The following is a 14722-nucleotide window of genomic DNA, read 5'->3' as shown; positions in this document are numbered from 1 at the left end:
ACCAAGTTAGTGATGTTTACATAACTTTTACATCTACAAGTATTTCTTAAAGTAAACTTACATATGCAGTCCAACTGTACAGACAAAATTTCAGTAGTTCAGTGTGATGGTATTTCAATGAGTGTAAATGTTGAGGGCAACCAGGTAAAACTACCTCAGTATCTCATTTCCACATAAAATATATGAAAGCAATCACAGAATATGATATCTTCTCAGAGTCTCATGTCTTTAAAAAAAGGATGCAGCAAAGCCTCTTTTGCAGTTATTCTTGTTGCAGGGTTTAAGTCTAGTAGCTTATCAAGCAGGTCATATGCTTCATCAGGAACCTGATCCCACCCTTTCATGTCTGTTGCCTTCATTTCCAAAGCACCGTCACCTTTCGGAAGGCTCTTTACGTGTTGAATTTGTTTTCTGAGTGTCTCAGGAGCACACGGTTTGTCTGCTGCAACTGGCAAAGCTGAGTCATTTACAGACGTGCTGGGCACTTCACCCTGGGGTCTCCTGCAGCTGCTGCTGGTTCCTCTCAGCTTCTCACAGAGGGTTCTTAAGTTTTGTGCTGGGACAACTTGGGTACACAGAACTGATTTACCTAGGAAAAACATTTACAGTAAGTGACCTTTCATTATACATTGTATGCAACTGTAACTTTTACGTTTGATTCAGAGAAACTTCATGTCTTGAAGTGTAACCAGCATTAAACAAATAAAAAACACCCCAAACCAACATCAACCTATCAAAAACCTGATCTGCCTCCCATTACTCCTCCAAATGAGCCAAGTTTTAGAGCAACAGCCCCAGCAAGACAGAAGCATAATAGTCTCAGTTCTGCTCAGAACAAAGCTGTTTGGGTTTGTGAAGTTATGTAGTGACACGTTGTCACCCACCCCACACACCATATTTTTGCGCTTCAGTGTCATTTTAACAGAACTGAAGAAAATTAGATACCCTGATTTTTTCACCTCCGTTTGGAGAATGAAAATGGATGCTGTCGGTTGCACTTCCAGGTAGCAAGTGCTGCAGCATTTGGCTTGCAAACAATTAGGGGAATGATTATTTTAGGGTTTTTTGTGTGTTTTGTGTTCGTTTTGTTTTTTAAAACAGGCCATCTGTTGGGTTTTGGTTTTGTTTTTTTGTACTAGCCTGTCCTGAGGTGGGGGGAAGCAAGGTTTACATCATCTAAATATTAAGTCATGCTGACTTAAGCCTCCAGGGCAATTTTGCAGGAATAGAAACATTGCCTCAAGAATTCTAATCCAATGCCAGTAGAAAACATTTAGTTGGCATATTTTCACCTCAAGTGGTCCTAACTTAGTGAAAGGCAGTAGACAGGTTGGGAAACCTATGGCATGAAGTACCCCGTATACAAATTATAGAAGATAGAGAGATACAAAACTTGCAAAAAACTCTGTATATATAAGTAGTACTTTTATTATTTTACATGCAAAAAGTGTGATTTAGCTCTAAAATGACTCCCTAAAAATATATTTTATATATATATATATATACGTGTATAAAAAAAAATCACAGATTGTAAGTCGCTGCATTAAATAGCAGACCAAGCATACATTTTCCCCTTGTCCCCATAATTAAGGTTTGCATACCAAAAGTTTTGGCAGCCTGAATGGTTTCTCTGGATCCACGAACTGTCATGATTTGTGCCAAAGCAGTTAAATCATCACTCGCTTTGTAAAATGGATACCGTCCACTGAGCAGAGAGAGGAATACAATTCCTGCAGACCACATGTCAATTGCTGCAATCAAAAGCAAAATTAGTAATAACTAAATTCATTATTTCATCACAAACAAAATCACAACTTTCCTTAAAAAAAAAATATGACCTGAAAGGTTTCTATCAGAAAAATGGACGTTCTGGATGACTTACTGACTTGGGTCACACAGATAACACTTCCATGAACAGTGGAAATGACTATGATTAGATTGAAGAATAATTTCCTGCTTTGATGCAGAGGGAGTGTTTAAGCTTTTCCATAGAATTTTGGTATGAATAATTCTATTAACCTCAAACATTCTTTTGGTACATTTTAGGTTTAGGAAGTTGTTTTACCCAGGGAATTGAGAAGGGGTGAAAAACTGTCTAGTTTTGATATTTATTTCAGTTCACCTCATGTGAAAAAACCTTATAGAAAGATCATAAATAAAAATAATTAACAAATTAATGGGAATCTGATTTCTTACTGGGACCAAGGCTGCCACAGTTAGGCAGTACTAAAAAATTTCTCTTGCTGTGAGCTTTGTTCCCCTCCAATACAAAATCACTTGACAAGATACCCAGTTTAAGAACGGTAATAGAAGTTATTCATCTCTTTCATCGTGTTATGAAGAGTACAGAGAGTACTCCGGGGATAGATGCCAAAGTATGATGGAAACTTTAATACTGAAAATTATGAGAATACCTGTCTGCCATAATTTTTTGGCTCACTAAGGTCCACATTTTGAGAGATGGCAAGGAAAGTGAAGGAGAAAGTTTGAAGGATTCTCAGGCTCTAAAGAGAACAATTAACAGGTGGGAAATAAAGCCATAGCTATTCTACTTGTTTTCAAAAAATAGGTAGTAAAATAGGCAATAATTAATTTGGACATTTTATTTGGAAACACTATTAGCATAGGACTTTGGAAAAAAAAGTATTAAGTTGACCTCAGTTGTAAAAGCAGATTTTAAGTCTTTTATTGAAAAAAAAATACAAGTTAATAATTTGGCACAATTTACAGTGGAAAAGTCTTCTATCTTCTTCATAGTTTCTGTAAAAAGCTTCAGTATTACTGTATCTCTGTTGAAAAGATCACACTATCTTCTTTGAGGTGTTGTGCATCACCCCAAGTATGTGATTGGGAAAGCTGGAGTCATGAAGGTCAAGACCTTTAAAGGTGTTTAATTACTTAACTGTTGCTGATATTAATAGACATTATATATCTGAATGGCTAGTAAATAGTAAATCCTGGCCCTACAATTCTGGTAGAGCTGGGATCATCAGCACAGTGCAAGATACTGTGCAAGGGCATCAAAATTACAACTCATCTCGCTGCTTGTGCCCAGGGTTACCCAACCAGTAAGGCCGACTGAGGAAAGGGGAGCAGAGGGACAGTCTAAGCTGCACTGTAACTGGATCTGCATAACGTCAGCTTGGGAGTTTCAGTTGTGTTCCCCGCGCAGTGAACCTGGGTCAGATGCACTGAGGTAGCTCTGCATGGAGTCAGCTGGGTCCAGCTGGTAAGTTGGGCTCAGCACAGAGACCAGAACTAGTACTACGATTGGCAGGAATACAAGGAGGTGACTACAGCAGTCCCAGATGGAAGTGGACAAGAACATTTGTTAGTTCAAATACAACGTAATTTCATAAATATTAGTATTTGTCTACCCTATTCTAATTAAGGCATTTGTTCAGCTACTACAGGAGCTCAGCACCACTGACTCAATACTTTCAGGGCTGTCTGTGCCACACCCAAGGCTTTCCAGATTTACCCATATTTTCTGTAGTCCTGCTCTCCATTACCCTAGAGAATAGAAAACCGTCTGAAAGCATATTTAAAACTAGCATGTGTCCAAGATTTCCTAGGTATGTCGTCTTTCTGCCTAAATTCTGTCTAGACAGTTTCAGAGATTGTCTGAACTTGTCCTGGATTTCTGGATGTCTCCTAGCCCATAAAGCTGGCTGTTACAGCACAGGAACTCCAAACAGGCTGCGCTGCCTCTCGACACCCCATGCACACCCACAGCACAGATGTTGTTGCAAACCACATTAAGCTATCTAAGCAAAAGCTCAAATGTATTGTTAAGTCTATCCTGAGTGTGCATGCACACCTGAAGTACTGAAAATTGACAATACCAAAAAGGTATTCAGCAAAAAAGTGGCTAAAGCTGTTACTTTAAACCAAAATTTTGAGGACGTTTGTATTTACACCCCTTTTTCATAAGTCAAAAGTCCTGGTCACACACCAAATTTATAACAGGTAACTGCTTTTATTGGTCCCAGAATACTGAAACTTATTAACTTGGTAGTTTTTAAGCCTGAGAAATTAAAGATTTAGTAAGAAAAAATTACGACATTTACAGACCAGCTATTTGAAGCACTAGGAAAAGGAAAAAATCTGATAAAAAATATTAACCAATTCTCTCTAAAACACATTTGCAATTATACCTCTAGCCATGCCTGCTATGACAGCAAACTATATGTGACAATCTGTCTAGAAAAGTCTGAAGTATGTCCTCTCCCTAAGATTTATTCAAGGTTTTACTTGAATAAATAAGCCAAGAAAATTGGTAAAAATTAAAGCCTTATTTTCTTTTAAAACATATTGTGTTCAACTCCTGCATATAGCACTACTTCCCAAATGAATAAAGACATATTCAAGTTTCAAACACAGAAAAATATTCCTAACTTGTTCCTACTCTGGATGACAAACTTTTAATTAAAATCAGGAAATGCTTGATAAGTGTTAGAAGGGTTGATAAAATGTATTTCAAATGTAAACATTCCCCCTCCCATAAAAAAGACAACATAATGGGCACAAATGAGAGGGATCAAAAGGTGGAAACAAAGGTATCAGTTTCAGTGTGTTGTGCAGTACCTGTGGTCTGAGTGGGACACTTTGTTAACACTTCTGGTGCTCTGAATCCAGGTGTTCCTGCCCTGGGAGCAACTTGCTGACACCTTGTAATAAGAGACAAACATGTTTAGAATATAAAGTTGATAAATAAGTTCTAACTATAATAATGCTTAATATTATTTTTAGAATATACATGTGTAAGATGTGTAAACAGCCTAACCCAACTTCACTCAAGTTTTATAGAAGTTTGAAGCATCTTATCTAGTATGAAATGATTGTGTTGCATAAGGTAATAGCCTTATTATATTATCTAATATTATATTATCTAGCATAAGGTAATACCACAGAAATACTAATTGCATACTTCACTCACAATGACTTTTTTTACAGTTTCATTCAACAGCATCGTTTTTGCTAAAGGCTTGTTTGCATACAAAACTTTAAAGTCGAGACTAATTAACCAAAGGCAAAAACAACGCACTAGATTCTTGAATGTGGATGTTCTGGCTTTGCATCAGTCCACAGCAAACAACAGTTCACTATTTCTGAGTGTTGACAAGAATTTACTTTGTTAGATTAACTAAAAGGTGTGAGATTTTAAAAAACTTTCCAGAGGTTATTTCTATGACTGAAAGTGCCGTCCTTCTATGGGCCACTTTTGAGTCTGGCAAAATCCTCACTGAATATTTCTGAAATGCAGTTGGTATCACCAGTCTGGGAAGAGAGGGACCCCAGAGTTTCACGACTGTGCCTGGTAAGCAGAATTCTCTACATTAATCTGTATTCCTTAATGCGTGGATAAAAGGCACTAGTAGATCATAACCAAAGCTAACTGCAGAGGGATGGAGCCAAACTGAGTTATTAAGATTCTCTGTCTGTTGTTTAAAACTTAAACATTATTTTTTAAACGAACAAAAAGAAAATTTTCATGTTTCCTTTTTATTCTACATTTCATGATTTCCAGAATCCAAACTGTGGCATGATTTAGACCTATTAGGTAACCACTAATGACAGATTGATGTATTGTCTTCTCTAAGTAGTGTAATTAACTCAAGAGATTTTCTACAACACATGTAGGCAGATAATTAAAAAAGAAATCATTAACAGTGAATCTCTTTTGCTGCAGATATCAGTGAACCAGTTAGTTCATGAATTCCACGAACTACTCTTGTTTAAAAAGAGCATACTCAGTGTTTTAGGGGTTGCACAGATCAAATGCTATCTTTTACCCACTAAATCAGCTGTCCAGTAAATCTAAGTTTCTGACCTTGCTTGACAGCACAGCAGACAATTTTACAACATTATCAAAGCAAATTACCTTGAAAGGCAAACACTGCAAACTCTGTCCGTTGCGTAACAGTCACAGGTCAGGTTTGGGGGACAACCACTGGCAGCTTTCCTGGCTGACCCATTGCTCAGTGTTTTGGTAGAAACAATCTTCTTCTTTGCTATTAACTTCCTAGATGAAACGTCTATCATCTTGGATTGTTTTATGAGCTGCAATGTAGATATTTTAGAGAAGGTGACATATTTAAGAAGGTTCCCTTTATAGACAGATAGGAAGACCAAACAGGTACACATGAGCAAGAAGCTGCAATTTTAGAACAGAAGAGAGCAAACCTTTTTAACAATATCACAACATCTATAGAAAAAGACACCGGAGCTTTCTAATATCCTGATTTCCTCCCTTCTGAAAACATATTTCAGTGCTTACTAAAAAACAATATACATAAGATATTCTGAAGCTACAAGACAAGTATTTCTAAAGTTACTATATTACTTCAAAGAATTCGTTTGGTTCAACATGAGAGTAAAACCAATAGTATATGAAATTCCACAGCAACGCACAAGCACAAACTCTAATTCTACAATAAGATAATCACTGTTGGCCAAATCCTTTATTTTAGTTGGGGTTTCCCCCTTGTCATATTTAATACTAATCATCAAAAGTACAGGAGGATATTTATTACAGGTTTTCTCTCTGGCTTCAACTGCCAAATAAAAGAAATGAAGTTTCACAAGCTAAGTCTGCCTTAGTTGCACAGCGTACAAACAAGACCAGCTATGGAGACAGCTACAGAAGTAGCTCTTTAAGTTTCAAAAGGAACTGAATCAGAAAGGAAAAATTCTTCAGGACTTTCAAAGACACACTTAATAATCTGTTCAAAAACTTTTCGTTTCACAGCCTCCTGGAGTGGTGTTCAGTCTTACAGAACAACCAGGTCTCTAATTTTTCAAACCTGTAACAGATTGGTCTTACTGATGAGTCATGCTTCTTACTTTTGTATTTGAGTTCTCCTGGTATGTGGAACTATAGACATTGAAATTCCTCTCTCCGAAGACAGAGCGCTGGACAGAGGGGTGCACAGAATCCTCCTGCAATACCAACACAAAGGACAATAAGGATCCTGTCCAACACAGTCAGATGGACACTGACAGTTCAGAAAAGTGTGAAGTGACATAAAACAGGAACAGCTGCACGGTAAGTCATTTTCAGGCATCAGTTTACTGCAGATGAAGAAAACGTGGTCTAGGCAGAACAGCAAGCATGCTTACAAAACTAATCACACCTCAGAAGCGCCCCGAGACAATGCGAGTGTCACTGTGCTGCGTCTGTTACACAGCGCAGTAACGAACAGAAATGCATTAACAGTTGGCTCAGGGAGGAGTCCCGCAGCACGCACGGCTGCCCGCAGGTAACCCAGCTCTGCACAGCCCCGGGTGCTGCTGTACCCGACGGGTATGGGGTGATCCCCGCGGGCTCCCAGCGCGGCCCTGCCCGGAGCGCTCGGACCCCCGCCCCGCCGCGGGGCGCTGCCTCTGCGCCGCTGCCGCACCGCCCCCTGCTGGACGGAGCGGTGCAGCAAACACGCGACAACGGTAACGAAAACCACGCAGAACCTTTCCTGCTCTTCCTGATCTCGTCGGAGTTTTGTACAGTGAGCTGGGCCTTTTCTCTGCTGCTCTGGAGGCCAGCTGCTGAGCTGCCTGTTTCGGTGCCGCGACGCTGACAGAAACCCCACTGGCCGAGGCTGTGCTGGGATTATTCTGCAAATAACTTCCCTGCTGCTCTTCAGAGTGAGCAGTTTTGAGAAGCTCAATTTTCGTATCAGGGGTTCCTTGTGCCAAGCCAAAATCTACCAAGGCATACCTGAAACACACAAATTTAGAATCAGGAGTCGCAAAGCATACACCAATAATAAAGTTTACTATTCATTGCTTGTTTATTTATCTTTCTCTCACGGTTCACTCAATATGTTGCTTATCTGTACTGTTGCCAGCATCACAGTCTTATTTTCTTCCTTTTCCTCCTCTTGTCCTGTCTTACTTATCTCCTCTTAATTCCTTGTTTCTCGTCTTCTCAAGTGTGTACTTTGTCCAACGGTGTTAAAAAAAATATTCCCAGCAGCTCCTTTCTGGGGTTCCTGTAGTTCTACAGCTCTGAACCACCAGCCAACAGACTCGACCCTTGCGGGATTCCCATGGGCAGAGGCACAATTGCAGCAGTGAAGACAGACAAGTCTAACAATGCTGAAGCCTTGCCAGACTTCAAACAACACTACGGGAATTTATTTCAGTCTTCAGACAGGTAAGACTGCGTTACTTCACAGTTCAGATCTGTCTTTAAAAGAACTGCTTATCTGTCTTTAATTACTTTTTGCTGCAACCAGTACAGAGACAACCCAGCTGTCTCTGGGTCTCAGACAAACTCAGCTCCATGGCCTCCACACCCAAAGCAGAGACTAAGGCTCAAAGAAATGCTGGAAGAGCAAACCAACAGTACAAATTGATTTGACAGATTAAAAACAAACAAACAAAACCACCACAAACAACAACAGAAACCCAACAAACAGCAAAAAACTCCACACCACCAGTATTTCTCAAATTTTTAAGACTGTGGATTAGCAAAACATAAACCTCCCCTATAAACTTTGCCTACATAGAATCATTTAGGTTGGAAAAGACCTTTAAGATCATCCAGTCCAACCAGACACCTTCCCTTCTCAAATCCCTAAACACAGAAAGAAAAGTTATACAAATAAAAAAACCTTTTTAGCTTTACTACTTAAGCACATGCTATGCAGCTGGAAGGACAAAAGCCGCAAAAGCCCAATGGACTGTTCTGCCAAGGCACATGTCCCCAAGTAAGATGACATTATGGTCACCTGGTCAGACTTACTCTTTTAGCCGCCTGTTGTAGAGAAAGTTACTGGGCTTGACGTCACGGTGAACAATACCGAAGTGATGAATGCGCCTCAGTGCTTTAAACAGATTAAACATGTATTCCCTCACTTCTTCGAATGAAAGAGAATTCAAAATGTCCTGAAAGATTATTTGGATACTGTAATTATGCAACTGCTTTAACTAAAAAGTTTTACTACACATAAAACGTCTGGGACTTACCAAGAAGGATTCATGTTCCAGATACGGCATAACAATAACCACATGATCATTTTTCCTAAAGCAATATTTAACTCCCATAACGTTATCTTGTCCCCTGGAAGAAAAGTAATGTCACTGAATAAAGACCAGAAGATGGATGTTTCTTTTCCTTTATTTCTTAAAAAATCAGTCAGGCTTTCTTTTATAATCTAATTTATATTTCGATAGCAGTCAGTAGCTATTGCTATTGCTTGCCATCGCTCTGTTCCATTTGAATTCTGTAATCTGCAATGAGGGCTCCACAGATTATTTGTAGGGCCATGGTTTGTAGCTGTGCTGCAATTAAATGTAGGACTGAATCTCCATGATATCAAATGCTTTAACAACGTGCTATTCAGCACATTCTAGCAACAAGTATTCATTCCTAAAACCATGTTTTATGATGAAGAGATTATTTTTTCCAAGCATTTCAGAACTGGATTTTTTATTGTCACAAAGATACATCACAGAACTTCTCCGATGGAAAATACAGCACCATCCACAAACTGGGACTAGCAGAAACAGGCATCTGTTACAGGTAAAACACTCCATTTCTTATTTGCTCTTGATAAAAAGAATGGACATTTCTGCAGTTAAAAAAAAAGCAAGTGAAGTGCCAGAACTTCAAATAAATAAGTACAGAACAGCAAGACAACGTGCAGCAGCTTAGTCACAACAATCATGATTTTTTGGTTATGTACCCTGCTACTGTGAGGCACTGAAGTTCAGCAGCAATGCGCAGAGGGTGGCTGGTTGGAATCAAGTGTTTCAGAGCCATTTTTTCCTCATGTCCTGTTTGTAGTTGTGCTGTGGCCAAGTAAACAGAACTAAAAGTACCTGTAAAGGAGGGAGAAGAACACTGGCTTCAGCATTTTTAATTAAGTCAGTTCAGATTTTTATAGGAGTGATCTAACAGCTCACAATCCTGCAGTATACCTGCTACTACATCAAAAGCAGATTCTAGGAGATAAAAATCGCAGTTCCTTTTTTCTACTACTGAATTTGGTGATCTTGTATACAAGTTTTTTATGTCAGTAAAAATGCAAATGTAACACTGTCTAACTTGCCTGGGACACAGAGCTCTTTGAATGTAAATTTCCTATCTTTGATTTGCTTTCTTGTTTCGGTAGCTTGCTTTCATCTGACATCTAACTCTTCTCTCCCTGCGATGTAAGTGGGCTATATAATGCTAATCTGGAAAGCACTGCCTTTACTAGTCAAAGCTCTTCTGAAATCGCTACATTTTTCTTAATTCTGTTCCCTTATCTGTAAAGTAAGACTTCCCCCATGATGTGTAACTTTACTATTTGTTTGCCCAGAGCATTACTGCATAGACAGAATGTGATACTCATTGAGAAAGAAGCGTATTCAGACTGTCTGATATTTACCCACCCATTTAATTAAGGGTCTCCAAATATACCTCTTAGGAGGTTAATTTATCCCGATGATCTGAAATATTGGAACATACAAACTGAACCACTGTTCCATATGAACAAACAGTACAAATTACTTTTGATGACATTTTAAGTATTATGTTTGCATCATGCTAGTTCAGCAGTCTCTAAGTGTGTACATACATCAAAATGCCAGCAAAAACTAAATACTTCTTACAGCCACACGTTCAGTAGAATTGATAACAGCAACAAGGGTTACCAAGTTGACCTAAGACATTATTTTTGGTAGTGAGAACTTTTAAAATGAAAGTGACCCCAGCGCAGAATCCTAAGTTGAAGCTTGTTTTCTCATAATGCTGCAGAACTGCAAGTGGTATTTTTTGAAACCATTGTCTGCTCCCAATAGCAAAATCAGAGTACTATTCACAAACGGAGGTTTTGTTTAATTATACTATCTTTTTTATGATAGACTGAACTCCTTTTATTTTTCGTTTGGAAATTTTGTATTGCTGTGGTGAATGGAGCTGGGTTTGGTTTTGGTTTGGTTTTTTGGGGTGGGGAGGGAGAATGTGGTCTGGGACAAAACCTTATAGCCAAGCAGCCTGCTATCGCAGGTATTCCATCACAAAACCCATAAAACAATCCAGCTTCTCATCAACATCTGGCTTTAAAAGTGTAGACTATCACAAGGCATTTTAGATATCAAATGAGTAAAGTTCCAAACAGTGCTGAAATCCCACGCTTGGAAGTATCTAGAAATCTATTTATGGTCATGCTTACTGTTTAGTGAAGGTATCTGCAATAATATCTGTTGAAGGCAAGGTATACACAAATGTTCTGAAATTTGATACTGTATGTCCTAAAAAAAAAAGTGTGTTGTTTTTTTAACCGAAGGGCTGTAATCTTTCAGTCTCCTCCTCCAGTTCTGCCCACAGGGTTTCAGAGAAAACAAAGCAAAGCTAAGGAGCAGCAGTTAAGTACATCAAAACACAGCTGCATATAAATAGATTTCTCATGTAAAAGAGAAAAAGAATAGAATGTCAAGACTTATTTACTCAGATCTACCTCACAAAATTTTAGTTGTTGAAACTGGAATGCTGTTTTTTTGAAAGGCTTTGATATACCAGATTTTCAAGAAAATATCTTGAAAATGTCTGTAATTAGCACACCTCTATGCTCAGCAACATATCAGAATTCCTACAGAGACCAAGAAGTAACTTAAAAAGGCATTTGGCTTAAATTGCATTTATATGTTTTAAGTTAGAAATACAAAAAGCAATCTAAGTCTAAGCAGGCAAAAATAAAACATTTACCTTCTCCAATTTTTTCCTTAATTTTGAACACATTGACAAGCTGTGGCACTGCTTCATAAAGTTTTTCGATATCTTTTTTTATTCCTGCTGTGGAAAGAATGAGGAAAGTAAGCTAGGAATCTTATAGCTTGATTCAGTATTTGATCTATGTTTGAGATCACAAATCACACTTCAGTTCATAGGACTGGGAATGCACAGAAACAGAGGACAAAAACCAGCTGGCAGGTGTCTACCCCTGCTGCCATTACCCTCTGCTTACTTGCTATTGTTGTTGTTCATCATACTCCCTTATAAGAGGCATCATTTAATTATTCTGTTTTCCACTTATCTGCCACCTGGCAGCTCTTGAGAGGGTAAAAGCCTCTGGTTAGCGAGACATCAGTTTATAGATCATCGATAAATGTTTTAATGAGATTTGAAATGTCAGTTTCATAAAGGACAAAACTATAATAGTTGTTTCTGTAAACACTGGAGCACATCCATGGGATGCAAATAAAAAAACATAGGATTTGGGGTTTTTTTTTAGATCAATAATGCAATCTTTCACACTGTTACTTAAAGTAGTAAACACAAAACACCCTGTTTGCTCCTCATGTAAGCTGCTGCACTTCGTGCTGCCATCACTAGATGGCACAACAAGGATGTTGTACTGTATTATTTCAAAAATTACGTAGTTTTCCATTCTGTTTACAAATCCTTGTAGTTTCAGTGTTCTCTATACCCTGCATAAGAGTTCATTTTTTTTGAAGCTATGATGTAGATGCTGTGACTAATTTCTGTAAAGAAGAGGTGAAGAATATTTTATTATACAGAAGTAAGCACAAACTGATATTTGGAAAGTCAATCAGATGGAAGGAAAAGATATGTATACATTTTCCATCCTAAAAAATAAATAAGAAATTAAATTTAACATAAATATATAAATTGTACTGCATACATAAAAATGCACTATATTTTACCATAACAGTAAGTCAAAAGCAATGAGAATTATTTTCAAAATATCACCGATATGCAAGAAACAAAGCACGGATTAGCATGTATCTCCAGCCTTCTATGTTAGCTCTACTTTATGCAGCAACAAAATCTGAAGTCTGCCTGGAGAACCCTTTCTTCCTGGTAAAAGTCCAATAAATTCGTCGGTAATTCAAGTTATAATTAACTTTCCATTGTAACTTTTTTAATTTCAAAAATTTATAAAAACCAACATACTAAAAATACTTTTGAGACCTGAAGCCTGGTGCCTCTCTTGCTATCCATTTACCTGTTTTTTGTCCTTGAAGTTGTTCCCTCTGCCTCCAAGTTGTTTTAAGTAATTTCAGGGGAGATATTTCAGGAATGAAAAAAAAACCCTATGCTACACACCAAAACCACTTACATTCATTTAAGATACTGTTTTGGTCAACAAATACAGGTAAAAGGTTAATCAGTTCTGCTAGGAATCATACTTCAAAAATATTCTAGGGTAAAAATGACCAGACTGGTACTAACAGTCACAACGTGCAGGACCCTGTGTCTAATAATCCCTTAGGAAAAGGCAAAGGAAGACTGATCAACTGTACAGTTATTCTGCTCATTTCCCAATTTTACAGAAGCAGATTAAGTTAAACACCCTGAAAAGCAGAAAATTGAAAGTGTGACAGATCACTACATTTTACTGTCAATATAGTAAAAAATCCTGTTGAAAATAACCTTAAAAATTCAAGAAGTTACTATGGAACTTTTTTTGAATCGACAGCATTCATGTTGCCCACATGCTCAGAAATTTTGCTCTTATTGCTGTAGTTCTTGTTGTTTTATCACTAAAAAGAATTGCTGATAAAAAGCTTTATAGTTTAAAAAGTGGTATTTCCAGTTAGTTTGCACAGTAATTTCAACTTTTGACACAAATACTCACGTATTATATAACAAATGTAAGGCATTCGAGAGAATACAGGAAGGGGGAAAGGCTGATGTTTGTAACATCTTCCCCAGGAACACTCAAAGACAATAAAAGATGAAACCACGTAACAGAACTATAGAGAACTTAACAGCAAAATGTTATTGCATCACTCAGACACACAGGGGAGATAATCCTGTTATTGGGTTCTGCAGCACGCTACACAAAACTTCGTCCCAAGAGGTCAGTAGCCACAGGGCGGAGCTAGAAAATAGTTTTCAGCAGTGATATATTTCTAACAGGCTCTATTAGAACAATGTTGTTCAGAACTAGTTTGCTATCTAACTTGCTCCAAATAAAGTTTGTTCCAATGCTTGCATTTTAGTCTGACTTCTGATGAGAGTTGCTTAAGCTTCAGTTTTTACTAAGAAAACATATACTGACAGTAACTTACAACCTCAAATTTGGGCTGGAATTCCTCCAGTAAAGTTGCTTTGTTACAAAAAAATACTTGAATCTAGCAAAGACCGAGACTCCTAACAAGGACTCAAAAGGCACATCTTTTAAGTCTTTAGAAAACAGCAGATTTCTATTTCCCTTGCCATTGTGCCACCAGTCTCAGAGTCCTGAGGTCCACACTAACAACGATGAAAAGCTCTCTCCGTAACTGCTAACGAATCTGCCAAATACGCCGTTTTGTCTGACACTGAATTCGGGTTCCTGCCTGGACAACATTCCCTGCTGTTGGAGCGCTGAGAGCTGCTGACCCAGCTGCACCTCCCAGGCACGACTGTGTACCGAGACCAATCCCCATTTAGCACATACCGGAGAGCTTGCTGTTCTGCTCCTGCTTCCCATGGACGTCTGCAGCCTGGTGAGGGTGCTGCTCATCACAGTGAGGCTTCAACACGGTCTCCATCACAAAACAAACCCAAAGTACAAAATCCAAGACTTTGAGGACCACTCCTGGGCACCTGGGGAGCAAGGATATCTGGTGAGACACTTCCTGGCCTTGCACTCTGTTCCTGAGATGAGATTTAGGGGGTCTGGAGAACTCCCCTATACTACCTAAAACAACAAAGCATCACCCATCATCCCAGAGAAAAACTAAGCCAGTAAACCCATTCTGTCTCTAGTGAGAGGAAAAAAGG

At 38.4% G+C, this 14722-nt stretch overlaps 1 protein-coding gene across 1 annotated transcript; it reads right to left on the bottom strand.

Annotated features, from left to right (window-relative positions):
* Positions 1-212: 212 nt before the first annotated feature.
* CDC7 (cell division cycle 7) lies at positions 213-14496 on the bottom strand (the record flags this gene model as incomplete). The annotated part of the gene is made up of 11 exons (XM_080348978.1): positions 14397-14496; positions 11696-11782; positions 9690-9825; positions 8971-9064; positions 8747-8889; positions 7468-7717; positions 6847-6942; positions 5885-6063; positions 4588-4670; positions 1602-1751; positions 213-589 (listed from the first exon to the last, which is right to left on the bottom strand). Exons 1-11 carry the CDS (start codon positions 14488-14490, stop codon positions 213-215), a joined length of 1689 nt encoding a protein of 562 aa, XP_080205104.1. The 5' UTR covers positions 14491-14496.
* Between the last annotated feature and the right edge of the window lie 226 nt (positions 14497-14722).

The sequence above is a fragment of the Nesoenas mayeri genome (assembly GCF_963082525.1).
Source record: "Nesoenas mayeri genome assembly, chromosome: 8".
In the NCBI taxonomy this organism is placed as follows: domain Eukaryota; kingdom Metazoa; phylum Chordata; class Aves; order Columbiformes; family Columbidae; genus Nesoenas; species Nesoenas mayeri.
Note: the sequence above shows the minus strand (reverse complement) of the source record. Positions and strands in the feature narration are given on the sequence as shown.